This window comes from Danio rerio, chromosome 10, assembly GCF_049306965.1.
Source record: "Danio rerio strain Tuebingen ecotype United States chromosome 10, GRCz12tu, whole genome shotgun sequence".
NCBI lineage: Eukaryota > Metazoa > Chordata > Actinopteri > Cypriniformes > Danionidae > Danio > Danio rerio.
The window spans coordinates 26641289-26669175 of record NC_133185.1 but is presented as its reverse complement, the minus strand read 5'-3'; the positions used below and the strand labels follow the sequence as shown (position 1 = coordinate 26669175).

Genomic DNA, 27887 nt, shown 5'->3' with positions numbered 1-27887 from the left:
GTGTTTGTGTGCGTGTGTGTGTGTATGTATATATATATATATATATATATATATATACATATATATATAACAAATAAAATAGAAATAAGCATAAGTAAAAAAACATATATATATATATATATATATATATATATATATATATATATATATATATATATATATATATATATATGCACACACACACACAGACACACGTTATATATTTTTGAAATAGTATGACATTTTTAATAAAAAGAAATTATATAAAAATGATTAAAAATTAGAAATTTATCACAAATAAAATTAAATTAAATTAAATTAAATTAAATTAAATTAAATTAAATTAAATTAAATTAAATTAAATTAAATTAAATTAAATTAAATTAAATACACTAAACACTAGTAAAGGAGTCACATGTCTACAAACCAAGCAGTTAAAAGAAAAATACACCTCAGCCATGACTGTGAGTTCTGACAAAATTTTATTTCAAATGTAAGTGTTCCAATAATAAAGTAAAACATAAATCAAACAGCGATATAAATAGTAGATTATAAAATAAAAAGAGTAACATGAGGTGCTAAGCGTTTCTTTAAAGGAATCACAGTCAAATACAGAAAAAGTAGCCAAGCAGCAGACAGACATTTATATATATAGATAGATAGATAGATATTCAAAGTCAAACAGACAGGAGTGGCATTCCAGTATCATTAAGGACTGATTGGAATTACAAGCACAGAAAAGTACAGTAAGATGGGAAAGGGTGTTACTCTATAGCAAAGACAGTATAAGTATTGTCTGTTATCTTTCAAAGGTTTAGGTGATTGGAGAAGAGGAAAGTAAAGTGTAATCAAGAGGGGGAAAACACAAAAATATGCACATACTCCACAAGCCTTAAGCTACGATTGCGTGTCATCAGAAGTTTCGTAGTATGTACAGTTTGGTTAGTCAATGGACTTGAAGCTTTTATTCCTAAAACACTACACTGGATCTTTTTTTTTTCTTGTGTCTTTTTTTGTTGTTTTTTTTTTTGTAAAAAATACTGAAACATTCCTGTAACAGCCAGCCCTTGTGGCTCTAATGTTTGTACAGACAGGTTACACATTTTATATACACGATAGTGGTGGTAGGTGCAGATGAACAGACATGAAATCCTTCCATCTAAGATCCATTCAAGCACATTTCTGCTGTTTCCTTCTTTAGATCTTCTTCCTTTGACCCAAATCATTGACCTTACAAAGGCTGTGATTATCTTTTCTCAGCATCAAAAAAACACTGTTTACATTACTTCATTTCCAGAGGATTCTTTAGCACGCCAACAGGAAATAATAACAAAGAATAGTCAAACGTCATTAACCTAACATTCAGCTCTGCTTAACTGGCTATTAAGAAGTTAATGAGAAGACTGAATCTATTTTTAAACACCATGCCGACAATCCAGTGTCTCACCGTCAGATTTTTTTACGCAAATATACATGTATTATCTCACCTGGAAAACACTTTATATATACGTTCACCTTTTGTATCTCCTTTGCAATGCATAGTTCAGCTAAATACTCCTTTCTTCAGTTAAGGTGAGAGTTGTGGCACATCATGTTAAAAAGCCTAACAGCGTTTCATTTTGTATCCACAATAAGCATCTACTTTGCTTTGAAAAGAACACAAAAAGCCTAAAACGTGACATTTGAGGGAAAAAATAAAAAGAAGAAATGTGTTTCTTCTTGTTTTAGTATGCTATTTACAAGACAGAGATATCTGTCAGAGAAAGGGCTTCGGGAATCTGAACACATTTCCTCTTGTTTGGTTGCTTATTGTCTCATGTTAACGCTAAAACAAGTAATACTATTCACTTTTTTCTTTTTAAATCTTCATCCAAACCCAACATGGTTTGAGAGGATAGATGTTTAGATTCCCGGCAACATGTTTCTTCAGCTCTTCCACAGGTCTTACTTCTTGTCTTTCTTTGTGGGTTTCTTCTTACTGGCTGGTGTTTGAGCCGCTTTGGGGACTTCGGTAGGTGGAAGGGCCTGTGGTGGAGGAAGGGCCTGCTGGAGAACCTGTTGCTGAGGGTTGGCTGTAAGGGTGGCAGTGCTGCCTGGGATGTAGACGTTCTGACGGTAATCCGGGCCATACTGTAGATTGTAGCGAGGGCCAAGAGTCGCAGTGGCTTCACTTGCTTCTGAGAGCAACGGTAGGATGACAGAAAGAAAGAAAGAAAGAAAGAAAGAAAGAAAGAAAGAAAGAAAGAGAGAAAGAATAAATAGAAGGAGCATAGAAAACAGAGAGAGAGAGAGAGAGAGAGAGAGAGAGAGAGAGAGAGAGAGAGAGAGAGAGATGGGGAAGGTTATATATGGGTTGGTTCGGCACAGAGCTCATAATTCAGTCACTCAGGAGCCGCATTGCAGCTTCCTCAGTGACCTGCTTCTGCCTGCCCTTCCCCCATGCATTATGTATGGCGTAACATCGACACACATCACATACTCAGCAGCACTGTGAGGAACAGAATACATATGTATACAAAAAGAGCTCAATGAAATGTTTTTGTAAAATGCACTGTGAAATTGTCCTTTTACAGCAATAATGCAGATCAGTTATTCCTCACAGCCTAAATCTGTGTCTGTACAAATTCACAATGAAACAAGCTGTATGTGTAATAAATGTATGTTAACTTTTAACATCTATACATTGTAACGATGGAAAAATTATTCTGCACATTTTTTTAATAGTGTTGTTGATTGCTGTTAGAAATATGTTGTGCTGTTTTTTGTGTGTATTGATTAATTCTAAAGCACATGGTAGGTACTAGACTGTAGTTTTAACAATGTGAATTAATGAATGTAAAATATATATACAATATTAATTTTATTTAATTTAGTTGCAGTTAAAACAGTTGTTTAAATAAATTATGCAATAAAACACTGCATTTAGATCACACTAATGAAATAGTTCACCTAAAACTGAAAATTCTGTCATTGTTTACTCACCGTCCACTTGTTTCAAACCTGTGTGTGTTTCTTTCTTCTGTTGAACACAAAGAAGATATTTTGAAGAATGTTAGAAACATGTAGCCATTCATTTCCAAAGCATTTACCAACATTCTTCAGAACAACTTCTATCAGAAGAAAGAAACTCAAAAATGTTTGAAATCATTTGAAGGGTGAGTAATATGGTCAATTTTCAATTTTGAATAAACTATTCCTTTCAGGAAAGTATACTATTTACGTGACAAGTTGTGTTCCAATTGACTTTTTTCCACTGTGACATAATTTAAAGCATCTCAGTATTAAAAATGTATGTTAATGCCAGCAATTTTACCATGAGGAAACATCAACATATCATTCATTGAACAATATATTGTAAAAAAAAAAAAGGTTCTGAAGATTCTTAATACTTTTTGTTGTGTAACTGAAAATACTTTAAGTGTTCCTCAAGGTGTTCCTCAACTATAATATATATATATATATATATATATATATATATATATATATATATATATATATATATATATATATATATATATATATATATATATATAACTTTACTTAAAATTAAACCGATCTATACAATTCTAGCTCGGCTTCATCTAGCATAAATGAACATATGGATAAAACTCTTGAGATTCTGTTTCTGAGAAAGATGAAGTGCATCTAGTCAGAGAAGAACAGTGCAGTGTTATCATTCTGACTGCAGTTGTTGAGAGAGAGAGAAAGGTTCTTTTGTCTCTTAACACTCAATTAGTTTGACTATAACAGTCAATAAATAGTGAAACTCATTGTATCCTAGTAGCTTCTCTCTCTCTCTTTCTCTCTCTCGCTCTTTCTTTTTTCACTCCATCTTTCTCTTTTCTTACATAATAGTTACTAGAATCTGACCTTGAGGACTGATGTATCAAATACACAGCATATGCTGTGTTTTGCATGCCGGTGGGCTGATTTGCCCCGAACGGGTTGCTTTATTAGCTCAACCCGCTAGATTATCTTGCCCATTTAAAGCAAAGCTTTTAAAGCTGATAAACCAAAATAATGTTTGTGGTGAAGATTGTAATGAATATTTTATGCTTTTTTTTTCTTCTTAAAAGCTAGGTTCTTAAAGGCTAGTTCTCTTTTTCTAATGCATTTTTTTAGAAGAGATTGAGACTCACCGTTTGCTGCTGCCATCATAGCCTGGAGCTGTTCAGCCTCAGTAGGGGGGTTGGGCCATGGTCCTGTTCCTGCTATCACACCAGCACCGGCACCTGCCTCTTCAGGACGTGCTCCAGCCCTAGATGACAGAAAACAGGGTTAGTGACTCCATGTGTGCTCAAACATATTCATGGCGCTTCCTTTTTTCATTTTACCTTTTACCAGCACACACATAGAAATACAGCAGCCACCAAGTTTGCTAGCATAAACCCAGTTTATTAGCTGAGACAGCCATTTTGTGGCACAGGGCAGGACAGTGCAGTGCAGTCAGAAAATGGAGACTAGAGGTAAGCATGATGTAAACGGACAGACGAGTAGAACAGAGTTGTTCTGTCTGATTCCATCATGAGACATGCACATACATCTGCACTTTACCCTTTGATCAAATCACAAGAAGCTTTATTTAAAGGGACATCTCACCCAAAAATGACAAATGTCATTTACTGACCCTCATGTTGATCCAGACATGTTTTTCAATTACACTAAATTGAATATAGACCCTTTTCACGAAAACTTCTGTTGCGGTGAACAGAAACTACAATATATATATTTTTTGTGTTTGCCCTAATAGCATGTAAAAATATATATGTTATTGACTTTAAATTAAAAAATAATGCCAAATTTGCTGTTAATTCATCAGATGCTGTATTAGAAACTGTCATGCAGTTGTATTTCTTTTATTTAATGCTAGGAAATTTAAACACAAAATATTGTGCAGTGGTATACATGCACATTATATTCAAGAAAATCAAGAAAATATAATAGGAACTTTGAAATATGTCATCACACTCTGGTAAAAAGAGTTCTATATTTTTTGTAAATAAAACAGGTCACTAGAGTATATTTTATTATAAATCCCTATTTCAGTCCTTTTATATCAAGATTTAAATAATGTTTTTTTTAGCAGTGCTACTGACTGCTTCTTTTTAATTAATTGTGAAATGTATTGACAAGTGACTAATAATTCATGCCATTTTGAGTAAAAATGATTTCTATTCCAGTTTAGCTAGCATGAATGGTTTTTTTATGTTATCAATGAATGACAAATGAATGGGATCAGTGTAAGAACAGCAGACTATATACAATCTGCAGTAAGAAATTAACCAGCTCTGTGTAAAAATCAGTTCATACATAGGAATTCAGTGAAGTCTAATGCTGAGTGAAACTACTTCTTTTTGTTTTTCATAAAGGAAAGTGAGTTATATAGTTTTGAAGCAATATGAGGCAGAGTAAATGATAATAACATCATTTATTTTTTGGGTAAAATATTCCTTTAAGTATGTTTTGATTATTATAGGCTGCTCAGTTTTCAAAATGACATCAATAAATAGCTTTAAAGAAAACAAATGCTCTCTCTGCCCACACAAACAGATTGATAGTGGAGTCCATACATGAGGACAGAAATATGTCTCTACTCTTTGGGGACAGACTTCACAGACTTGGCTCTACAAAGCCAAAATAAATCAAACAAGTTTACTAAGCACAGGTAAACACAGTGCAACAACAACCCGCAGAGCAAGATGCAACGAACAGCTATCAGCGATACACATACATCCAAAAGCCTTATCCTTAAATGAACTGAACTGCATGTAATTTGTGTTCACATTTATATGTGTAGGAACAGACTGGACAGCATGTCGCTGGAAGCTGCGGGACACATAATCTGAACGACCTAAACACAACATTCCACTAGAAGGCTACGCCAGGTGAAGCCAAACGCTACCACACACTAGCCTTCACTTCGCCTTCACTCTACCTGGACTTCTCGTATGGAGTCCATCTCTGCTGCAGGGTGTGGAACCTGTGTTGGCTGAAACATAAGCACAGGAGCATGCAGCTGTCACTCAATAACCCTGCGTCCACTGAGGACAAGACCAGACTGACCAGAGCACATGGATGGGTTTCCTCTGAGGTCAAACCTTATTTTGCAGCGAGTAAGTAAGTGTTTTTTTTATGAGTGAGACTTCTGACTCATCAGCCACTATAGACAATGTATAGTAAATGTATTGCAGATTAACAAAGTGAGTAAAAACTTTTTTATACAACAAGCGATTGTATTTATGATTATGAAAATACACACTTGGAATTATTTAGTTTTTTTATTGGTGTAAAATTGTACACTCACCAGCCACTTTATTTGGTACACCTGTCCACTCAATGGTTTAGAATAGTGGTGGTAGTGTATTGGTGTGGGAGATATTTTCTAGGCCCACTTTGGGCCCATTAGTACCAATTGAGCATCTTATCAACACCACAGCCTACCTAAGTATTTTTGCTGATTTTCTGATGGCTACTTTCAGCAGGATAACACGCCATGTCATAAAGCGCGAATTATCTCAGACTGTTTTCTTGCACATGACAATGAGTTCACTCTACTCAAATAGCCTCCACAGTCACCAGAACTCAATCAAATTTTCAGTATGTTGAATATATGCCATGAAGGATTGAGGCAATTCTGAAGGCAAAAGGGGTCCTAGTAAGGTGTACCTAATAAAGTGGCCGGTGAGTGTATTCACACCAAGTAAAAAAAATAAAAATAAAAAATATGAGTATACATTACAATAATATGATAACAAATAGCAGTTGGCAATATTTAATAGCATAACAGTGTTTGTACAAGTAAAATTACTGGAAATGTAAGGCACCAGCTTGTGCATTAAAAATAGGTGGATACAATGACATTTGCAGGTAGCTGGTTAACCTTTGGATGGTTTTATCTGATTAGTGCTGCCTTAATATACTTGCTGGAGGATGTTTTGCATGATTTCTTTTAAATAATTTTCATTGCAGGATTTTCTTAAGATTTTTTTTGCACACTCCTTTTAGTCCCCCATGGTATACTTTTTTTTGCAGAATTTACTTTGTTTGATTTCCCTCACATTGTTTTCCTTGCATTAATATTTAATGCAATTACATATATTATTGCAATTGCATTATTTTTTTAAATTATTATTATTATTATTATTCAGGATTATAAAATTTAAAATACTATATATTTGAAAATATACCTAAAAATAATTTAGATTATATGTAGAGATGAAAACACTTACAAATAAGTAAACTTTAAGATTTTAACCCAAATAGTTTGGTATTTGTTGATTTTTGTTAAAAGTATTATTTTTTTTATCTATAACAGACTAAATACCTGAATTCATACAGTCATGGAAAACCTGGAAAAGTCATGGAATTTTGACATGGCATTTTCCAGGCCTGGAAAAGTTTCAGAAAAACAGAAAAACCTTCAAACTTTTGGAAAAGTCATGAAAATAACCTATATTCAGACATGGAAAAGTCTGAATATAGGTTAGTTGTCTTTACTTCTTTTCTGTCCTTGGCCAATCACATACTCTTACATTATTAGTGCGGTAAAGCATTATCTAAATCAATTTTACATAGATATACATTGAAACTAAATAGATTGTTGCATGTTTTACGAGAGGTTTTAGACATGCATAAAACGTTAGGTCATGAAAATTTACTTGAAAGTCTTGGAAAAATCATGGAATTTTTGTAGTAAAAATGTGTATGATCCCTGAAATACATTAATGAAAACACTAAACGAAGGAAAATTTGCATTTTAATTCATATTATTTTCCTTTCTTTTCAACCACTAAATAGCTAGGCAATCATATAATTTAGGTATAATCTCTGATTTTGATCCATCATTATGCAATCATTTTACAAAAATTCCAATCAGACAGATTGCATGAAAATTATTACAAAAGAGGGAACGTAATACCATGTGTATAATCTCAAATGTATTTATAGGTTTTGCAAGACATGTAATTGAATGTCACACTCACCCGCTGGGTCCAGGCCTCTGGTTTGGGGGAAATCGCCAGTCAGTATTAGGTGGCTTTTGCTGAAAATAAGAAGAAAAACGTTTTGTCAGTATTGCTGATTGGCAGGGAGATTAATATGCACTAGTATTCCATTCTGAAGCAGAGGTTCCTCCTTCCCGTCATAGAAAATTGAAGTTCTGAAACACAAATTGCTGTTATTGACATCAGAGTATAATTTGATCCTCTTCTTTCCCTCAGGACTGTTTACTGGTGCAAAATGAATAAGTTAAGGGGAGTAGAGGGAAGAACATAGGGTAGAAAATCAGTTGAGACGAGTGTGTGTGAATTATTGATACTTTGATCATGTTGCTGTCACACGTGAGTGCATGTACATGAGAAGAATGCACACAAGTGTGTATCAAGCTAAATATGAGCTTACCTGTGAGGGTGTTATGCCTAATGTTTTTTCACCAACTTTTCAATTGTTTCCTCTATTTTTCTTTAGCATACAACACAACTTCACTGCATCCTTCCACACTGAGTTGAGCCATTTTGTTGCAAAAGAGCTTTCAGTTATGTTGCACCATAATAATTCTCTAAAAGACAATTTATATTTGGAAATGCATAACATGCACAAAACTTCTTCCTTCAAATTTGTAAAAGATAACAACAGCAAAAAGCAGCTTCACCCAACCTGGGGTGTGTTTCCCAAACAATGACATAACTAATGGCTGAACTATCATAGCACCATGCATCGTTGGAGAAAAGAACGATCTAGAGGTGAGCTCCTCAAAACCGTAGCTGCTTTGTCGCAGATCCATCGTTTGAACCACGCCAGTTATAACATAAAATGTCCTTAATGATGCTCTAAACAGAGTGGAGTAACAACTTCTTTAGAGAAAAAACCCATACTTTTTTGTGCAAATTATATTGTTTTACACGCACACACATTTTAAAAAAATCAAATATTAGTTTTGATAAAAACATGCACTCGCTTTCCATATTAATTGAAATATATGTAAACAGCACATATATGGCCAGTGTTTCCTTTACAAATATTATTGAGAATAGGTCATGTTCTGTCCTAAAATATAAAAACCACTTAGCTAACACTCTAATCTCATATATAAATCATATAAATCGGTAGGCTTATGGTTGTAATTTACAGAAGGCCATTTATTAAGAAAATAAACAATAACCTACTTAATAATAATTATTATTATTGTTAATATTATTAATTTATTATTGTTGTTATTATTATTATTATTATTATTATTATTATTATTATTATTATTATTATTATTAAGTAGGTTAGTGTTTATTTATTTGTAAGTCTACTTTTACAGTTTGACACATTCAAACCACTTCAGAAATGTTCTTAAAACAGGCCGATGTCTTATAGGCCTACAGTACAAATACATCTCTTAATAAATAACTTACTATAAATTGAAAGCATTAAAATGCTATATATTTCTGTTTTCACAAGCTTTGTAGACGTGAAGTAAATTCCGCTTTTAAATAATAGGTAACCTATAGCTTTTGTAATGAGCCATGGCTGCGTTCAAAATGGCATAAATGTTTTCAAAGTGCAATGGGAAGGGAGCGCGATTGTCAATATGAAGATTGCTAAAACTGAACTGTAAAAATACTTTGAAAGCAAATTACACTTAAGAGAGATAACATTAATCAAAATTAAATAGGGCATAGGGGGAATAACTGTGAATAGAACACTGCCAGGAACTATGCTTCTAACTACAGTTCTAGAGGTGTAGTTGGAAACGTACAAGTTTGCCACACAGTTTGTGAATGTTCATTGGAACGATGGATTTAGAAAAGGCCAAATCAACAAATGTGATGTTACATGTTACACTAGCCTTTGTTTGTTACAATGACACTTGAGATCTTAGTTGGCTAACAGTGAATTTCGGAAACGAACCCCTGAGCAGATACTTTTCACGTTTTTTTTTACACTCTCTTGTTTGAATCCTCTGCTGTGTCATAGACCTGGAAATAGACCATGGCCTGATTCCTAATCCACTTGGCATTACAGAGTGCTTAGTCCAAAAACTGAGTCATAGTGATTGTGTCAGTAGTACTTAACAGACACCTACAGCATGGTTTCCATTTTACTAGAAATGTTTTTGAGAAATTATGTAAATTTAGAGCACATCCACATGAACCTTGAGTCGTGTGTTTTTAGAGATGCAATATAGTTTGTAAGGGATGGTTCACACTATGCATGAAATGTTTGGGAACAGTAAAAGGCAGAATGATAGTAATACTTCATAAAGAATGCATTCAATTGTTCAGATTTGATTGTAAATGAATTTATGATTTTGATAAAAATTTTATTCTTTTGAGCTTTTTATTTATCAAAGAATCCTGAGTTTTGAAATATTTATTAAAGTGATTTTCTGAAGGATTATGTGCCACTTAACGCTGGAGTAATAGCTGCTAAAAATTAAGCTTTGCATTACAGAAATAAATTTCAGTTAAACATGAATGAAATATATATATATATATATATATATATATATATATATATATATATATATATATATATATATATATATATATATATATATATACATATATATATGTGTGTGTGTGTGTGTATATATATATATATATATATATATATATATATATATATATATATATATATAYACACACACACACACACACACACACACACACACAYATATATATATATATATATATATATATATATATATATATATATATATATATATATATATATATATATATATATTATTTTTTTTTTTTTTACTGCTTTAAAAAATCATACCAACCCCAAACGTTCAAATGGGAGCCTATAATATTTTCAGAAACTCTCACCTTCATAAGTGAGTGAGCGAAGAGTCTTTTTGACAGTCGCATGCTTAGAGTGCTCTCTGGGGCCTTAACAAACACAAAATCACTCCTACTGGAGATGGTGGACAAACCAGGAGTATACGCGTGTTTGTGGAAATCCTGAGTGGCCCCCACGACCTCCATGAATCTAATAGGACCATCAGTGTTTAGTTGCAGATGAAGGTCATTATGTTGGTGCGCACGAGGTGTGTGTTTAAAACCAAGTTTTTGCATGAGGCAGATCATATAACCATGATGGCTGAGCCAGCGTACTGCTATAGCAATGATAGCCAGGAAAGAGAACGCAATAATGAAAGATAATGTGATTATAAGGTACAGTGTGAGGTTAGATCCAGTTGGTGTTTTGGAGGTGAGGCTCCTGCGTTCAGAAGAAACGTCTGAGGATTTTTCAGCCAGGGTGATGTTAACTGCCACACTAGCAGAACGAGAAGGCCTTCCGTTATCCTTTACAATCACATTAAGGCTAAAGACAGATTTGCTGTCCTCTTCTGAAAGTTTTTGTGCAGTACGCAGCTCTCCAGTATGTGCATCTATGTGAAACATTTCAGCATCAGGCCCCAAGATGCTGTAGAATAACCAGGCATTGTGACCACTATCACCATCTACAAACGTAATACGATTTACTAGGTGTCCGATACTGGCAGTTCTAGGTATAAAAAAATGCAGAGTCCCATCGGATGTGGGTGCAGGGTAAATAAGGATAGGAGGATGATCATTCTGATCCTTAATAAACACGTGCACAGTGGCATTGGAGCTTTGAGATGGAGTTCCTCTATCCTGAACCTGCACTACAAATTGAAACGCATTCAGATGTTCATAATCAAACTTTCTGATAGCATAAATTTGCCCACTATTTGGGTTTATATATACGTATGAAGAAACAGACAAACCAAGAGCTTCACTCTCTAAAATTGAGAATGAAATGGTGGAATTTTCACCCACATCTGGGTCTGAGGCAGACACGGACAGAAGGGGAGCATTTGGGGCATTGTTTTCAGCTATGTCCACAGAGTAGGAAGGCTGTGAAAAGATTGGGGGGTTATCATTAACATCTGAAAGACACAGCACAAAAGATTTCTGTGAGGAGCGAGGCGGGGAACCAGAGTCTGTGGCGGTCACAGTGATGGTGTATTCAGCCACAGCTTCTCTGTCCAGAAGGCCATCGGCCATTAAAGTGAAAAGGCCCTTATGGCGAACTGATCTTGAAAGGCAACCCATAAGGAATGTGCAGGTTCACTTCGCCATTTTTGCCTGTGTCTTCATCTTTAACTTTAATAAGTGCAATGACAGTGCCTAAAGTCACATCTTCAGATATTACAGAAGAAACCATGTTAATGCTAATTTCAGGTGTGTTATCGTTCACGTCTATAATCTCGATTTTGATGTTGCACGAGCCCTCCATCGGGGGCATTCCTTTGTCCCTTGCTAGGACCGTGACGTCATGCACCTTCGCCAGCTCGTGATCGATCAGTCCCGTAACTCTAATTTCGCCTGTCACCGAATCCACACTGAACAGTTTTAGAACACTGTCAGGTGTGTATTTGTCAAAAGTGTAAGATATCTCACCATTTTGACCATGATCGGCATCAGAGGCGTTAAGAAGTGTGACTAATGTTCCATGCGGAGAATTTTCTAAAAGAGTGACTCTTTTAGTAGGATTAAGAAAGTGTGGAGCATTGTCGTTGACATCAAGAATATTTATAAAAACAGCACTATTGCCGGATTTCTCTGCACTGCCACCATCAACTGCAGTTAAAATTAATCGGTATTCACTCATCTTTTCTCTGTCAAGAGGCTTGTTTAGGACTAAAATTGGGATTTTGCTACCATCACTTTTTGTATCTATTTTTAGAATGAAACAGTCGTTTTGACTGAGATAATAAGCGCGCAGTGAATTCACTCCCACGTCCGGGTCATGCGCACTTTCTAGGCGGAACGACGTGCCGGGAGCTGCCGCTTCTGAAACTTCCAAAGAAGTATTTTGGCTTTGGAACTGTGGCGCGTTGTCGTTAACATCCACAATTTCAATCGAAACGCTGTGCATTTCCAACGGATTTTGAAGAGAAATCTGGATCCGAATGTGACAATGTAAACGTCCTCCACACAAAATCTCCCTGTCCATTGTTTCCTTGATCACCAAAGCTCCAGATGTCAGGTCCACGTTAAAATATTTATCATTAGATTCCGAGATTATGCGCATCTGTCTTAAAACTATCATATGTATATCCATTCCTAAATCTTTAGTCAAGTGTCCAACAATAGTTCCTGGTTTAGATTCCTCCGCTGTGGAATATAAAAGTTCCGAAGCATGTGTTGCAAAACACAAAGCATGAAGAACCATCCAAACTGCTGTCAAGTCCAAAGTTTTCTGAAAAAGCTCTTTACTCTCCATTTCTTTATTAGTAGCTAATAGACTGCTTTCTGTTTTTAATTTATGCATAATACAGACATAAAAAGACCTCACAAATGATATGAGCCTAAACGTTTCTGATTTAACATTACCGCACTTGAGAGCAACAAGACTGTGTGGGAATGTGTGACAATGAGAGAGGGGTGGGGTTAAAAAAGTGCCTTTCTATTGGAGGAAAGTTGTGGATTTTAAACAAAAGCACACATGGTGCTGTCCACGGTGCTGAAAGTTGCTTTACCCTGTCACAGATGTCAGTACATTTTATGCAGCGCCTTTATGATCATTAAATGTAATTTTTGTCTCACCTGTTGGCTCTCGAACGTCCACGCGCTGTCTGGTAATGACGCATCAAGCGTGTTTAGCGTGTCTGTAAAGTTTGTGGTGCTGCTGGGCTTAATGAGAGTGAGATCACTGAATTCGGACATTGGAGAGAGATAAGAGCCAAAAGACTGGCTCTGAGACATCATATCTCCTCCCAGAACCTCCACATACTTAATGGGCCCGTCAGTGTTGAGCTGGATCTGCAGGTTTCTGTTAGGGTTTTTGTAATCAGAATTTGTCCTCCTGATACAGCAGCTTGTGCCGCCTCTACTGCCACGCGCACATTTCACCAGTAAGATGAAAAACGTCACCAAAGACAGCAAAGACACGGCGGCTAAAGAGATGATGAGATATAAAGTTATTTTTCCACTTTTTTTGCTTGGCTCTACATTTTTCTTATAGTAATCTGAAACTGGCTCATGAAACCCGTCCTCTATTAGTATATCCAGCGTAACCGTAGTGGACAGCTCCGGATCTCCATTATCCTTTATCTCTATGACCAGTCTCTGAGAGGAGTCATCGTGCTCTGAAACAGCGCGTTTAGTCCTCACTTCTCCCGTATGTAAATTCACACTGAAAAGAGACGCGTCCGTGGCCTCCGCGAGCCTGTAAAACAGCCAGGCGTTATGACCCGAGTCCGCGTCCACTGCTGTTACCTTAGTTACGAGATGCCCTGCTTTAGCAGAATGGGGCATCCTCTGATGAGAAACAGAGCCCATGGATGTGGACGGGTAAATGACAAACGGTACATTGTCGTTCTGATCCAAAATAAACACATACACTGTTGCGTTGCTGCCTAGAAATGGAGATCCATGATCTTTAGCCTGAACGATGACTTCAAACACTTTGATTTTTTCGAAGTCAAACGAATGCATGCTAAATATGCTTCCATTGTCAGAGTTTATGTACATATACGACGAGACTGGGGTATCCCAGCCTTTGGGGTTCTCAATAGAGTATGATATTTTACCATTTACGCCGACATCAATGTCTTTGGCGGACACTGAACAGATAATAGAACCTGGAGTGTTATTCTCAGTTACGTATACATAATACACGTTATCAGAGAACTTCGGGGCGTTGTCATTAACATCAAGAATTTTAACAGGAATTATTGTTTTGCTACTCAAAGATGGTGTGCCTGAGTCAAAAGCAGTGATTTCCACGTTATACTCTGGATACCTTTCACGGTCTAAATTACCATTTGTAACCAACGAATATTCATTCGAAAAAGATCTTTTTAAAATGAATGGAAGGTCAGACTGTGTATGCAATCTGACTTTTCCATTGTCTCCAGAGTCAGTGTCTCTTGCGCTTATTAACGCTACAACTGTCCCGCTTGGCGCGTCCTCGCGCACAGGGTTTGGTTTAGACGTAAGCAGTATCTGTGGTGGATTATCGTTAATATCTGACACTTCTATTTTAACCGTACAATGGCCCTCCATTTCGGGGACACCTTTGTCTCTGGCACGTACCTCAATATTGTACATGGGAGTGGTTTCATAATCCAATTCCCCGTTTAGAAAAATGTCCCCAGTTTTCTCATCGATTTGAAACAACGAGCGTAAAGTGTCAGACGTGTGCTCACCTAAGGAATATTTTATCTCTCCGTTTGCACCTTCGTCTACGTCTTTTGCTTCAACTTTTAGAAATGTTGTACCCTTGTTAGTGTTTTCAGCAATAGCTACTTTGTAAACATTTTTCTCAAATACTGGGTTGTTGTCGTTGTTATCCAGCACGGTGACATTAATTTGTGACGTTCCTGATCTGACCGGGTTCCCTCCATCTAAAGCAGTTAACATCAACAGATGCATCGGTTTCTTTTCACGGTCCAGAGGTTTCTCCAATACTAATTCGGGTATCTTTCGGCCATCGCCAAGATCTTTTATTTTTAAACTGAAACATTCGTCTTTACTCAGTGTGTACGTTTTTAAAGAGTTACTGCCCACATCAAGGTCTACTGCGCTCTCCAAAGGAAAGCGCATGCCAGGACCAGTGGATTCTGCTATCTTTAAAACACGGTCCGACGACTGAAAATGCGGATAATTGTCATTAATATCCTGTATGTCGACTTCCACTCTATAAAGTTGTAAAGGATCCTCAATAACGATTTGAAGAGGCAACAGACAATTTGCGTTTTCTCCACAAATGGTTTCTCGGTCGATTCTCTCGTTGACCACAATCTCTCCTCTGCTTAAATCCAGACTGAAATACTGTTTACCCGATTCAGAAGCTATTCGCAGTTTACGGTCATACAGCTCAGATATTTTCAAACCTAAATCTTTTGCGATGTTTCCAACAACAGCGCCCACATTTAATTCCTCTGGAATTGAGTACCGAGTCTGTCCTTCTGTCGTATTCCACAAAAGAAGAAAGAGAAAAAAGAAGAGCAAATAATGCCTCCACCATTTCAATGCCACCCTCTTTGTCATTTTGATTTAAAATCCAGACGATTCTAAGCGCTGATCAAATCTAGGGATCCAACCCATACGACAATTTAGCCGGTCCATTTTGTCACATTAATGTGTTTTATTCCATTTTTATCAGAGCGATTAGATCATCCCTCGTCTCTGCAATGCTTGCAATAAACGATAATGTTAGAAGGGGAAGGAGTAGATCTCTTTGTGCAATCCGGCATGTGATTGGTGTTCTCATAAATCTGAGCTACCAATGGCTAAAAATCAGCCTCTTAAAGGCGCAGCATCAGCGCCTGCTTGCAAAATGACACAAAGAACTGTGCATTGTTTTAACACTGCAAGATAATACAAGGGTCACAATAGTTTGGTATATTGTCTTTAAACAAATATAAATTATGATAAAATTGACTATTATTTTATCAAGCAATTATATGTTATTACTATTGCTGTAATAGTTAATAATGATGTTTAAATTAAAAATTAAAATTACAAAAATGTTTTTTGAATATTTGGATTGACTTGCAGGTGTATACACACATATTTTTTGTGAATTGTGGGTACATTACATAGGTTTTCGTTGTTTTTATGCTGCACAAACGGTATTTTCTATCACTCTTACTTCACCCTCCCCCTAAAGCCAATCATCACAGGAAACTGAGTAGTTTTACTATCTGTAAAAAAAATCATTCTGTGTGATTTAGAAGCTTTTTGAGAAATGAGGACATCAGAAATTTCCAATGTCATTATACAGGTACACAAACGCGAGAAAGAAACGGCGCTGTCCAAGGTGCTGAGAGCTTCGTCACGTTAACTGCAATTTTAAAAGAATATATAGTGACTTTGTAAGCATTAGGTCGGTTATATCTAAGTTTGTTCCACCAGTTGGCTCTCGAACGTCCACGCGTGTCGCAAAACAAAAAGCATTCAGAACCGCCCAAATTGCTGTCAAGTCCACAGTTTTCTGAAAAAGCTCTTTACTCTCCATTTTTTACTAGTAGCTATAGACCCCTTTCTGCTTTTAATTTATGCATAATCTAAACATCACAAGACCTCAATTATGAGACAAGCCAAAAGTATGAGACCTTAAGTAAGAGATAAGCCTAAACGTTTGGTACCATTTGGTGCACGTTTCTAATATAACAATACCGCACTTAAGAGCAACAAGCGTGTGTGGACAAGGGGAGAGGTGTGGGGTTGAAAAAGTGTCTTTCTTTTGGAGGAAATTTCAATTTTTAGAGAAAAGCACACATGGTGCTGTCAATGGTGCTGAAAGTTGGTTCACGTTATAACAAATGTCAATACATTTTATGCATCGCCTTTATGATTAATAAATGTAAGTTGGTCTCACCTGTTGGCTCTCGAACGTCCACGCGCTGTCTGGTAATGACGCATCAAGCGTGTTTAGCGTGTCTGTAAAGTTTGTGGTGCTGCTAGGCTTAATGAGGGTGAGATCACTGAATTCGGACATTGGAGAGAGATAAGAGCCAAAGGACTGACTCTGAGACATCATATCTCCTCCCAGAACCTCCACATATTTAATGGGCCCGTCAGTGTTCAGCTGGATCTGCAGGTTTCTGTTGGGGTTTTTGTAATCAGAATTTGTCCTCCTGATACAGCAGCTTGTGCCGCCTCTACTGCCACGCGCACATTTCACCAGTAAGATGAAAAACGTCATAAGACACAACAAAGATACAGAAGCCAAAGAAATGATTAGGTATAAAGTAATTTTGCCACTCTTCCTGTTTGGCTCAATAGTTTTCTCTCTAAAGTCTGATATGGGCTCATGAAACCCGTCCTCTATTAGTATATCCACTGTGACTGTGGTGGACAGGATCGGTTCTCCATTATCCTTTATCTCTATGACCAGTCTTTGAGAGGAGTCATCGTGCTCTGAAACAGCGCGTTTAGTCCTCACTTCTCCCGTATGTAAATTCACACTGAACAGAGACGCGTCCGTGGCCTCCGCGAGCCTGTAGAACAGCCAGGCGTTATGACCCGAGTCCGCGTCCACTGCTGTTATCTTAGTAACGAGATGTCCTGTTTTAGCAGAACGGGGCATCCTCTGGTGAGAGACTGAGCCCATAGATGTGGACGGGTAAATAACAGCAGGTGCATTATCGTTCTGGTCCAGAATAAATACATGAACAGTTGCGTTGCTGCTCAAAGATGGAAAACCCTGGTCTTTAGCCTGCACTACAATGCTGAACAGTTTTACCTTTTCATAATCAAAAATGCTCATACAGTAAATACTTCCATTCTCAGAGTTGATATAAAAATAAGATGATGCTGGCACATAATTAGAACCCGAATCAAGAATTGAATATGTAAGAAAAGCATTTTTGTTCAGATCAATATCAGAAGCAGATACGGAAAATAATGAAGCCCCTGCTAGATTATTTTCATTTATGTACACATTGTATGAGGTTTGTGAGAATAGTGGAGAATTATCATTTGTGTCTAGTACTTTTATATTTACTTTTTTGGCAGTTTTTATAGGTGGCACGCCTGAATCCATGGCGATTATTTCTACATTATATTCAGAACGAACCTCACGATCTAATAAAGAGTCAGTTATCAGTGAATAATGATTATGAAAAGGTTTCAATTTAAAGGGGACATCCGGAGAAACAATTAGATCAACCTTTCCATTGTCACCAGAGTCCAAATCTTTGACGGTAATCAGAGCCACAACAGTTCCCACCGTCGCATTTTCGGGCACTGGGCTCGGTAAAGATGTTAATATAATCTCTGGAGCGTTGTCATTCTCATCTATTACATCTATCTGAACCGACGACTGTCCCTCGAGCTCCGGATTCCCTTTGTCTTTAGCACAGACATCAAATGCATATGATTTTTTAGTCTCGTAGTCTAATTTTCCAGTAACTGTGATTTCGCCAGTTTCGGCGTTCAAACTAAAAACATTTCTTACAAATTCAGGCGTGTGAGCACTTAATAGGTACTGTATTTCACCGTTTAGACCTTCATCTAGATCGGTCGCTTTTATTTTGAGAACATTTGAACCAGTAATTGCTGTTTCTAAAATAGATGCTTTGTATGCGGACAATTCAAATTTTGGTTCGTTGTCATTGATATCTTGAACAGCTATTTGCAAAATGGACGTGCCAGATTTCACTGGATTACCACCATCCAGTGCTGTCAATATTAACTTGTGCATAGACTGTTTCTCTCTGTCTAAAGGTTTTTCAACAACAAGCTCTGGTACTATTCTTCCATCTTTTAGAGTTTTTACATTAAGGCGAAAATAATTGTTATTGCTTAGAGAATATGTCTTTAAGCTATTGCTGCCAACATCGAGGTCCTCGGCACTCTCAAGGATAAATCGTGTTCCTGGAGCAATTAATTCAGATATTTTTAATGTGGCATCTTTAGTATGGAAATTTGGTGCATTATCATTTATGTCTTGGATTTCTATTTCTACGCTATGCATTTGTAAAGGATTCTCAATAACAATTTGTATTGGCATAAGACATCCCGAGCTTTGTCCACAGAGTGTCTCTCTGTCTATTCTTCCATTAACTAGCAGATCACCCTTGCCTAAATCCACACTAAAATACTCTCTATTCGACTCAGATGCTATCCGTAACTTACGCTCGGCGATATCTGAGATGTCAAAACCAAGATCCTTGGCGATATTTCCAACGACAGATCCTTCCTTTAACTCTTCAGGTATTGTGTAGCGAATCTGAGCTCCAACTGCACTCCACAATAGAGAGAAAGCGAACAGCCAAAACGCTGCCCATTCCCTCTCCCCGATCTTTTTGTTCCTCATTTCTCTGTTGCGCTTGATATTCCCATTAACTCGTCATTTTATATCCACCGAAAAACACAGCGGTTGTCTTCATTTTCAAGTAAGTGTGTGTTTAACCCATCCTTATTGTGGGGTATCAACATAGAGTGCTTCTCCTCTAGCTCTACAGCTCTTATCGTTGTACTCCTCCTCTGGCAGGGGGAGGGAGTAGATCCTTTTTACAGTCTGAAACACCATTGGTAAACAGCTCAACACTCGGTCATCCAATAGACGCTTTACTCTTTGGGCATAAGACCTCTGTGGTGTGTGTCACGGCATCTAGTGGAGAACTGCTATACTATGTTTCAGTTTCATTTCTTTTAGACTTTTATTAAACGTTTCTGTATGGAAACGGCATATAATGATAATTACGGTTAAGATACAAATAAGGAGTATTTTAACAAATTAGAGTCGAATATAATGTGTTTGTGTTATTAAAATGCTGTATTGAGGAAATTTACAATAGTAGTGTACAGTGGTAGAAGTAGCGTATATCACTCCACAAGAGACAATCACAAATACCTGTTTATGTTATAATGTGCACTAAATGCAACAACAACAAACAACCAAGTACATTTCTAAGACTATCCAAAATAACATGTAAAACGGATAGAGTGCTAAAGCAAGGGAGTAAGTTTACGAACGAGTAAGTTTAAGTCACATTTGTAGCTATAGGAAAAATCATAAATTAAAAGGGTTTGATTGCAGTTAAGTACACCAAAGCCCAAACTCTTTTCTTTCTTTCTATCTTTCTTTCTTTCTTTCTCAAAAAAATAAAAATAAATAAAATTGTATATATATATATATATATATATATATATATATATATATATATATATATATATATATATATATATATATATAATTTTATTTTTGTGTGTGTGTGTGTGTGTGTGTGTGTGTGTGTGTATGTGTGTGTGTGTGTTATTGTTATATAAGTATGCCGCTGATGCTTCTCGCTTTCCATAGGTGCTGAAGTTTCCAACTTTTTTTATATGCGCAGACACGCTAACAAACGTGTGCACTATTACAATATGGTCATCATCTCCAGGCCTAAATAATACCAAGATCCAACAGTATCTAAACCTTAAAACTAAAAAGAAAGAAAAAAATAGAATAAAATTACGCACCGTTTCAAAGAATAAACTGCGGGAAGCTGTCCATGGTGCTGAAGTAGGGTCACTGTTACTATTAGCATTGTTACCTGTAACTGTAAACAATGCACAGTGTAGCCTATATATGAACAGTATTTTATTAATCTACGTTTGTCTCACCTGTTGGCTCTCGAATGTCCACGCGCTGTCTGGTAATGACGCATCAAGCGTGTTTAGCGTGTCTGTAAAGTTTGTGGTGCTGCTGGGCTTAATGAGGGTGAGATCACTGAATTCTGACATTGGAGAGAGATAAGAGCCAAAAGACTGACTCTGAGACATCATGTCTCCTCCAAGAACCTCCACATACTTAATGGGCCCGTCAGTGTTGAGCTGGATCTGCAAGTTTCTGTTGGGGTTTTTGAAATCAGAATTTGTCCTCCTGATACAGCAGCTTGTGCCGCCTCTACTGCCACGCGCACATTTCACCAGTAAGATGAAAAACGTCATAAGACACAACATAGACACGGAAGCCAATGAGATGATGAGGTAAAGTGTAATTCTGCCAGTTTTCCTGTTTGGCTCATTAGTTTTCTCTCTGTAGTCTGAGATGGGCTCATGAAACCCGTCCTCTATCAGTATATCCACTGTGACTGTGGTGGACTGGATCGGTTCTCCATTATCCTTTATCTCTATGACCAGTTTCTGAGAGGAGTCGTCGTGCTCTGAAACAGCGCGTTTAGTCCTCACCTCTCCCGTATGTAAATTCACACTGAACAGAGACGCGTCCGTGGCCTCCGCGAGCCTGTAGAAGAGCCAGGCGTTATGACCCGAGTCCGCGTCCACTGCCGTTACCTTAGTAACGAGATGTCCTGTTTTAGCAGAACGGGGCATCCTCTGATGAGAGACCGAGCCCATAGATGTGGACGGGTAAATGACAGCAGGTGCATTATCGTTCTGGTCCAGAATAAACACATGAACAGTTGCGTTGCTGCTCAAAGATGGAGACCCTTGATCTTTAACCTGCACTACAATGTTGAGTAGTTTAATTTTTTCATAATCAAATGAGCTCATGCTGTATATTGTTCCGTTCTCAGAATTTATATAAAAATAAGATGATGATGGTACTTCATTTGAGCTTAAATCCGAAATTGAGTATGTGAGTTGAGCATTTTTACCTAGATCAAAATCAGAAGCAGATACAGAAAATAACGAAGTCCCTGCTTGATTATTTTCGTTTATGTAAACGTTATATGAAGACTGTGAGAACAGCGGATGGTTGTCATTTACGTCAAGTAACTTTACGTTTACACTCTTCACAGTTTTTAAGGGCGGAACACCGGAATCCATGGCCATTATTTCTACATTGTATTCTGAATTAAACTCACGGTCTAAGGCCCCGTCAGTTACCAGTGTATAATGGCTATCAAATGCTGGCTTTAATTTAAAGGGAACATTCGGAGAGACAGTTAGCTTTATTTTGCCATTGTCACCAGAGTCCAAATCTTTGACATTAATCAGAGCCACCACAGTTCCCACCGTGGCATTTTCAGGTACTGGGCTCGGTAAGGATGTTAAAATAATCTCTGGAGGATTGTCATTCTCATCTATTATATCTATCTGAACCGACGACTGTCCCTCGAGCTCCGGATTCCCTTTGTCTTTAGCACAGACATCAAATGCATACGATTTTTTAGTCTCGTAGTCTAATGTTCCAGTAACTGTGATTTCGCCAGTTTCGGCGTTCAAACTAAAAACATTTCTTACAAGTTCAGGTGTGTGAGCACTAAAAAGGTACTTGATTTCACAGTTCAGACCTTCATCCAAATCAGAAGCTTTTATTTTAAGCACGCTTGAACCAATAATGGCGCTTTCTAATACAGATGCTTTGTATGAAGCAACTTCAAATTTTGGTTCGTTGTCATTAAAATCCTGAACAATTACTTGTAGTATGGATGTGCCTGATTTTACTGGATTACCACCATCGACGGCTGTTAGTATTAGCTTATGAATTGCCTGTTTCTCTCTGTCTAGAGGTTTATCAAGAACTAATTCTGGCACCTGGCCACCGTTTTTAATAGTTTTTAAATTTAGACGGAAGAAGTTGTTGCTGCTCAATGAATAGGTTTTCAGGCTATTGCTACCAACATCCAGGTCCTCGGCCATTTCAAGGGTAAATCGTGCGCCTGGAGCAGTTAATTCGGAAATGTTTAATATCCCATCTTTATTGTGAAAGCTTGGCGCATTGTCATTTATATCCAATACATCTATTTCAACTTTATGCAACTGTAAAGGATTCTCTATAACGATTTGCAGTGGCATCAGACAACTGGCGCTTTGTCCACAGAGTGTCTCTCTGTCTATTCTGCCATTAACTACTAGATCACCCTTACCCGAATCCACGCTAAAATACTGTCTATTCGACTCAGATGCTATCCGTAACTTACGCTCGGCGATATCTGAGATGTCAAAACCAAGATCCTTGGCGATATTTCCAACGACAGATCCTTCCTTTAACTCTTCAGGTATTGTGTAGCGAATCTGTGCTCCAATTGTACTCCACAATAGAGAGAAAGCAAACAGCCAAAACGCTGCCCATTTCCATTTTCCGATCTTCCTCATTTCTCCTCCTCGTTCGTTATCCTCACCAACAAATCTTCATTTTACATCCACGGAAAAGAATATTGAAATGTTAATTTCTCTTCTCAGATAAACGTCTCTTCAGCCCATTCTTGCTGTGGTGATCAGCCTCATAAACGGCTCGTGTTGCCTCTCGCTCTACAGCTCTCATTGTACTCCTGCTCTGACAGGGGGAGGGAGTAGATCCCTTTGTACGGTCTGAAGCACCATTGGTGCACTGCTCAGCACAGTCATCCAATAAAAGTATTTTCTGCTTCTTTAGGGCATAACAAGCTTTCTAAGGTGCTTGTCACGGCACCTGGTGGAGAACTGTGTTTTAAAACTTCAGTTCGGATAGTTTCAGTGCAAACAACGTATTAGCTTTTTAAGCAAATGTTTTTGTATGCAAAATTGGATTAAAACAACAGAATATAAAAATTAAACCACAAAAAAAGCAACCACAATAGTGTATGAATAAGCTGGGGTATTTAATGGGAAAGCATTGTCCGCAAATATTTTCGTGTTTCACTAAAATTGTTGACATTTTTACGTACACCTTTTGGCTGGACATATGAAGAACAAATGCAGTGTCACACTGTGTGTGTGTGCGCGCGCGTGTGTTTTTGTTTGTGAGTGTACTTTTCCTTTTCCTTTTAATTTAATGTCTTTTTCTCCCCTTATCGTATTCTCAAACTACATCAGTTCGTTACAGGAGCTTTCTAATTCAGGGTGCTGAACGGAGCCCAAAACTTTCGTTTTTTCCCCCAGAAGCTTAACATATGATGCAAACAAGTAAGTCTACTACAAGGGTTTTTATGAACGTCAATAATAATAATAATAATAAATAAATAAATTATATATATATATATATATATATATATATATATATATATATATATATATATATATATATATAAATTGTAAATGCAGTTTTACATACTTTTACTTTTTTAAAACCCGTAAATTTTTGTTTATTTTTATAAATAAAAAAATAAATAAAAACTTTTACTTTAAAATAACGACTCCACAATGTCACTTTTAAAGGTTTTAGGCTAGGGTATTTATACACTGTTTTGAAAAATGCTATAATAACTTAATGTGGTGCAGTTCAATGTGCTGAACAACATAGTATTTCCTGAAATAAATCAAATTGCATTCATGAAAAAAAAAGTTTAAATCTGCGTTTGTCTCACCTGTTGGCTCTCAAACGTCCACGCGCTGTCTGGTAATGACGCATCAAGCGTGTTTAGCGTGTCTGTAAAGTTTGTGGTGCTGCTGGGCTTAATGAGAGTGAGATCACTGAATTCGGACATTGGAGAGAGATAAGAGCCAAAGGACTGACTCTGAGACATCATATCTCCTCCCAGAACCTCCACATACTTAATGGGCCCGTCAGTGTTGAGCTGGATCTGCAGGTTTCTGTTGGGGTTTTTGTAATCAGAATTTGTCCTCCTGATACAGCAGCTTGTGCCGCCTCTACTGCCACGCGCACATTTCACCAGTAAGATGAAAAACGTCATGAGACACAACAAAGACACGGAAGCCAAAGAGATAATAAGGTATAGTGTAATTTTGCCAGTTTTCTTACTTGGCTCATTAGTTTTCTCTCTGTAGTCTGAGACGGGCTCATGAAACCCGTCCTCTATTAGTATATCCACTGTGACTGTGGTGGACTGGATCGGATCTCCATTATCCTTTATCTCTAAGACCAGTCTCTGAGAGGAGTCATCGTGCTCTGAAACAGCGCGTTTAGTCCTCACTTCTCCCGTATGTAAATTCACGCTAAACAGAGACGCGTCCGTGGCCTCCGCGAGCCTGTAGAACAGCCAGGCGTTATGACCCGAGTCCGCGTCCACTGCTGTTACTTTAGTAACGAGATGCCCTGCTTTTGCAAAACGGGGCATTCTCTGGTGAGAGACTGAGCCCATGGATGTGGATGGGTAAATGACAGCAGGTGCATTATCGTTCTGGTCCAGAATAAACACGTGAACAGTTGCGTTGCTGCTCAAAGATGGAGAGCCTTGATCTTTAGCCTGCACTACAATGCTGATTAGTTTCATTTTCTCATAATCAAATGAACTCATGCTGTAAATAGTTCCGTTCTCAGAGTTAATATAAAAATAAGATGATGCTGGAACGTGATTTGGACTTAAATCCAAAACGGAATAAGTGAGCATAGCATTCTTGTCTTGGTCACTATCCGTCGCAGATACAGAAAACAACGAAAACCCTGCCAGATTATTTTCGTTTATATAAACATTATACGAGGACTGTGAAAATACTGGAGAGTTGTCATTGACGTCAAGCACTTTAACATTTACTGCCTTTGTAGTTATTAAAGATGGAACACCCAAATCCCTGGCCAGTATTTCAATATTATATTCAGAATTAAGCTCACGGTCTAAAAATGAATCAGTTATCAACGAGTAGTGGTTTTCGAAAGATGTTATTATTTTGAATGGAGCGCCTGTAGAAATCGTTAGTTCAACCTTTCCATTATTTCCTGAGTCCAAATCTTTGACATTAATCAGAGCCACCACAGTTCCCACTGTCGCATTTTCAGGCACAGGGCTCGGTAAGGATGTTAATATAATCTCTGGAGGGTTGTCATTCTCATCTATGATATCTATCTGAACTGAAGATTGTCCCTCGAGCTCCGGATTCCCTTTGTCTTTAGCGCAGACATCAAACGTATATGATTTTTTAGTCTCGTAATCTAGTCCCCCAATGACTTTTATTTCGCCAGTTTCAACGTTCACTCTAAATACATTTCTTACAGATTCAGGCGTGTGTGCAGCAAACAAATACTCTATTTCCCCATTTAGACCTTCATCCGGGTCCGTGGCTTTTATTTTAAGCACACTTAAATCAAAAGTTGCTTTTTCTACAACAGACGCTTTGTATGAAGCTACCTCAAATTTTGGTTCGTTGTCGTTTATATCTTGAACTATTATTTGCAATAAAGATGTACCAGATTTTACCGGATTACCACCATCTAACGCTGTTAAAATTAATTTATGAATAGATTGTTTCTCTCTGTCTAAAGCTTTTTCAACGACTAGTTCTGGTACCTTTCTTCCGTTTTTAAGTGTTTTTACATTAAGACGGAAGAAATCGTTATTGTTCAATGTGTACGTCTTTAAGCTATTACTGCTGACGTCGAGGTCTTCGGCACTTTCAAGAGAAAATCGTGTCCCTGGAGCAACCAGTTCAGATATTTTTAATATAACATCTTTCGTATGGAAAGTTGGTGGATTGTCATTTATGTCTTGTATTTCTATTTCTACTCTATGCAACTGTAAAGGATTCTCTATAACGATTTGCAGTGGCATCAGACAACTGGCGCTTTGTCCACAGAGTGTCTCTCTGTCTATTCTTCCATTTACTACCAGATCCCCCTTCCCTGAATCCACACTGAAATATTGTCTATTCGACTCAGATGCTATCCGTAACTTACGCTCGGCGATATCTGAGATGTCAAAACCAAGATCCTTGGCGATATTCCCAACAATAGATCCTTCCTTTAACTCTTCTGGTATTGTGTAGCGAATCTGAGCTCCAACTGTACTCCACAATAGAGAGAGAGCGTACAGCCATAGCGCTGCTAATTCCCATTTCCCGATCCTCTTCATTTCTTTGTCACGTTTTTATTCCCATCAACAAATTTTCATTTTAAATCCACAGAAAAGAAAACTGAAATGTTAATCTCCATTCTCAGATAAACGTCTGGTCAGCCCATTCTCTTTGCGGGGATCACAGCCTCATAAACCGCTCGTGTTGCCTCTCGCTCTACAGCTCTCATCATTGTACTCCTGCTCTGGCAGGGGGAGGGAGTAGATCCCTTTGTACGGTCTCAATAGCTATTGGTGCACAGCTCAACACTCAGCCATCCAACACAATCATCCACATAGTTCTAAAGGCATAACCAGCTTTCTGGGGTGTGTTTAACGGCATCTAGTGGAGAACTGTGCTCTAAATTGTGCAGCTATTCTCCGGGTAACGTTTTAGCTCTTTAGACAAGCAGTATTTCTGCTCTCAAAGTTACATTAAAATAATGGAGTATTAAGACACAGTAAAGGTGTGGAAATGGGACCTGAGAAATCATTATTACAGCAAATAATTTCGTCTTTTATTGAGCGTTTTCAAATTTAGTTTTTTTTTTTTTTTTGCTTGTTATGATTTATCTTGGTCAAAGAAACTTTTCCCCATTGCCCCCAAGAAAAAGTTTTTTAAAGCTTTATTGCTTTGACTTTATTGGTTTGAATATTTTTGCATTATCTTTTGTGTATACAGTATGTTATAGAAATTAAATTTGGTGTAATCATTTGGACATTGTAGAAATCGGTGGATGTAATGTGGTACTGCTCAATGCAGAAAGAAATGCTC

General features: G+C 37.3%; 15 protein-coding genes and 2 long non-coding RNA genes across 32 annotated transcripts in view; 2 read left to right on the top strand and 15 right to left on the bottom strand.

Annotated features, from left to right (window-relative positions):
* Window positions 1-27887, top strand: part of LOC141376355 (uncharacterized) — a 974232-nt gene that overhangs the window by 247845 nt on the left and 698500 nt on the right. The gene's annotated exons all lie outside the window — the stretch shown is intronic.
* Window positions 1-27887, top strand: part of LOC141376356 (uncharacterized) — a 259480-nt gene that overhangs the window by 17365 nt on the left and 214228 nt on the right. For 10 of the 14 annotated variants that reach the window (XR_012386286.1, XR_012386289.1, XR_012386281.1 and 7 more), the window contains exons 3-4: window positions 4102-4256; window positions 5777-6092. This is a non-coding gene — a long non-coding RNA (uncharacterized lncRNA). Of the gene's footprint in view, window positions 1-4101; window positions 4257-5776; window positions 6097-8445; window positions 8721-27887 lie in introns of all 14 variants that reach the window. The other 4 variants (XR_012386283.1, XR_012386282.1, XR_012386280.1 and 1 more) reach the window with 2 other exon arrangements.
* Window positions 443-13313, bottom strand: pcdh1g32 (protocadherin 1 gamma 32). Its single transcript, NM_001024128.2, is given in 5 exon segments — window positions 443-2153; window positions 4119-4237; window positions 7962-8020; window positions 10800-12022; window positions 12024-13313. Coding segments are annotated over 5 exon segments (2835 nt in total). The 5' UTR covers window positions 13228-13313; the 3' UTR covers window positions 443-1923.
* pcdh1g31 (protocadherin 1 gamma 31) lies at window positions 443-16038 on the bottom strand. Its single transcript, NM_001024127.2, is given in 4 exon segments — window positions 443-2153; window positions 4119-4237; window positions 7962-8020; window positions 13551-16038. Coding segments are annotated over 4 exon segments (2856 nt in total). The 5' UTR covers window positions 15999-16038; the 3' UTR covers window positions 443-1923.
* Window positions 443-19786, bottom strand: pcdh1g30 (protocadherin 1 gamma 30). The gene is given in 4 exon segments (NM_001024126.2): window positions 443-2153; window positions 4119-4237; window positions 7962-8020; window positions 17332-19786. Coding segments are annotated over 4 exon segments (2850 nt in total). The 5' UTR covers window positions 19774-19786; the 3' UTR covers window positions 443-1923.
* pcdh1g29 (protocadherin 1 gamma 29) lies at window positions 443-23533 on the bottom strand. The gene is given in 4 exon segments (NM_001024125.2): window positions 443-2153; window positions 4119-4237; window positions 7962-8020; window positions 21066-23533. Coding segments are annotated over 4 exon segments (2847 nt in total). The 5' UTR covers window positions 23505-23533; the 3' UTR covers window positions 443-1923.
* pcdh1gc6 (protocadherin 1 gamma c 6) lies at window positions 443-27133 on the bottom strand. Its single transcript, NM_001012657.3, is given in 4 exon segments — window positions 443-2153; window positions 4119-4237; window positions 7962-8020; window positions 24695-27133. Coding segments are annotated over 4 exon segments (2847 nt in total). The 3' UTR covers window positions 443-1923.
* The window catches only part of pcdh1g1 (protocadherin 1 gamma 1), a 153508-nt gene continuing 126063 nt past the window's right edge, over window positions 443-27887 (bottom strand). The window contains 3 exon segments of the mRNA NM_001020804.2: window positions 443-2153; window positions 4119-4237; window positions 7962-8020. Coding sequence (NP_001018640.2) covers window positions 1924-2153; window positions 4119-4237; window positions 7962-8020 — 408 coding nt within the window. The 3' untranslated portion in view covers window positions 443-1923.
* pcdh1g2 (protocadherin 1 gamma 2) overlaps window positions 443-27887 on the bottom strand; it is a 147690-nt gene continuing 120245 nt past the window's right edge. The window contains 3 exon segments of the mRNA NM_001023578.2: window positions 443-2153; window positions 4119-4237; window positions 7962-8020. Coding sequence (NP_001018872.2) covers window positions 1924-2153; window positions 4119-4237; window positions 7962-8020 — 408 coding nt within the window. The 3' untranslated portion in view covers window positions 443-1923.
* The window catches only part of pcdh1g3 (protocadherin 1 gamma 3), a 143891-nt gene continuing 116446 nt past the window's right edge, over window positions 443-27887 (bottom strand). Inside the window, 3 exon segments of the mRNA NM_001023577.2 lie at window positions 443-2153; window positions 4119-4237; window positions 7962-8020. Coding sequence (NP_001018871.2) covers window positions 1924-2153; window positions 4119-4237; window positions 7962-8020 — 408 coding nt within the window. The 3' untranslated portion in view covers window positions 443-1923.
* pcdh1gb2 (protocadherin 1 gamma b 2) overlaps window positions 443-27887 on the bottom strand; it is a 132577-nt gene continuing 105132 nt past the window's right edge. The window contains 3 exon segments of the mRNA NM_001012658.3: window positions 443-2153; window positions 4119-4237; window positions 7962-8020. Of these exon segments, the coding sequence (NP_001012676.3) occupies window positions 1924-2153; window positions 4119-4237; window positions 7962-8020 (408 nt within the window). The 3' untranslated portion in view covers window positions 443-1923.
* Window positions 443-27887, bottom strand: part of pcdh1g11 (protocadherin 1 gamma 11) — a gene marked incomplete in the record, with an annotated part of 111726 nt that continues 84281 nt past the window's right edge. The window contains 5 exon segments of the mRNA NM_001024111.2: window positions 443-2153; window positions 2962-2998; window positions 4119-4237; window positions 5915-5968; window positions 7962-8020. Of these exon segments, the coding sequence (NP_001019282.2) occupies window positions 2147-2153; window positions 2962-2998; window positions 4119-4237; window positions 5915-5968; window positions 7962-8020 (276 nt within the window).
* Window positions 443-27887, bottom strand: part of pcdh1gb9 (protocadherin 1 gamma b 9) — a 101863-nt gene continuing 74418 nt past the window's right edge. The window contains 3 exon segments of the mRNA NM_001020778.3: window positions 443-2153; window positions 4119-4237; window positions 7962-8020. Coding sequence (NP_001018614.3) covers window positions 1924-2153; window positions 4119-4237; window positions 7962-8020 — 408 coding nt within the window. The 3' untranslated portion in view covers window positions 443-1923.
* The window catches only part of pcdh1g18 (protocadherin 1 gamma 18), a 79716-nt gene continuing 52271 nt past the window's right edge, over window positions 443-27887 (bottom strand). The window contains 3 exon segments of the mRNA NM_001024117.2: window positions 443-2153; window positions 4119-4237; window positions 7962-8020. Of these exon segments, the coding sequence (NP_001019288.2) occupies window positions 1924-2153; window positions 4119-4237; window positions 7962-8020 (408 nt within the window). The 3' untranslated portion in view covers window positions 443-1923.
* Window positions 443-27887, bottom strand: part of pcdh1g26 (protocadherin 1 gamma 26) — a 33680-nt gene continuing 6235 nt past the window's right edge. The window contains 3 exon segments of the mRNA NM_001024124.2: window positions 443-2153; window positions 4119-4237; window positions 7962-8020. Of these exon segments, the coding sequence (NP_001019295.2) occupies window positions 1924-2153; window positions 4119-4237; window positions 7962-8020 (408 nt within the window). The 3' untranslated portion in view covers window positions 443-1923.
* The window catches only part of pcdh1gc5 (protocadherin 1 gamma c 5), a 30411-nt gene continuing 2966 nt past the window's right edge, over window positions 443-27887 (bottom strand). Inside the window, 3 exon segments of the mRNA NM_001012656.3 lie at window positions 443-2153; window positions 4119-4237; window positions 7962-8020. Coding sequence (NP_001012674.3) covers window positions 1924-2153; window positions 4119-4237; window positions 7962-8020 — 408 coding nt within the window. The 3' untranslated portion in view covers window positions 443-1923.
* pcdh1g9 (protocadherin 1 gamma 9) overlaps window positions 446-27887 on the bottom strand; it is a 118468-nt gene continuing 91026 nt past the window's right edge. The window contains 4 exon segments of the mRNA NM_001024109.1: window positions 446-2153; window positions 2962-2998; window positions 4119-4237; window positions 7962-8020. Coding sequence (NP_001019280.1) covers window positions 2147-2153; window positions 2962-2998; window positions 4119-4237; window positions 7962-8020 — 222 coding nt within the window. The 3' untranslated portion in view covers window positions 446-2146.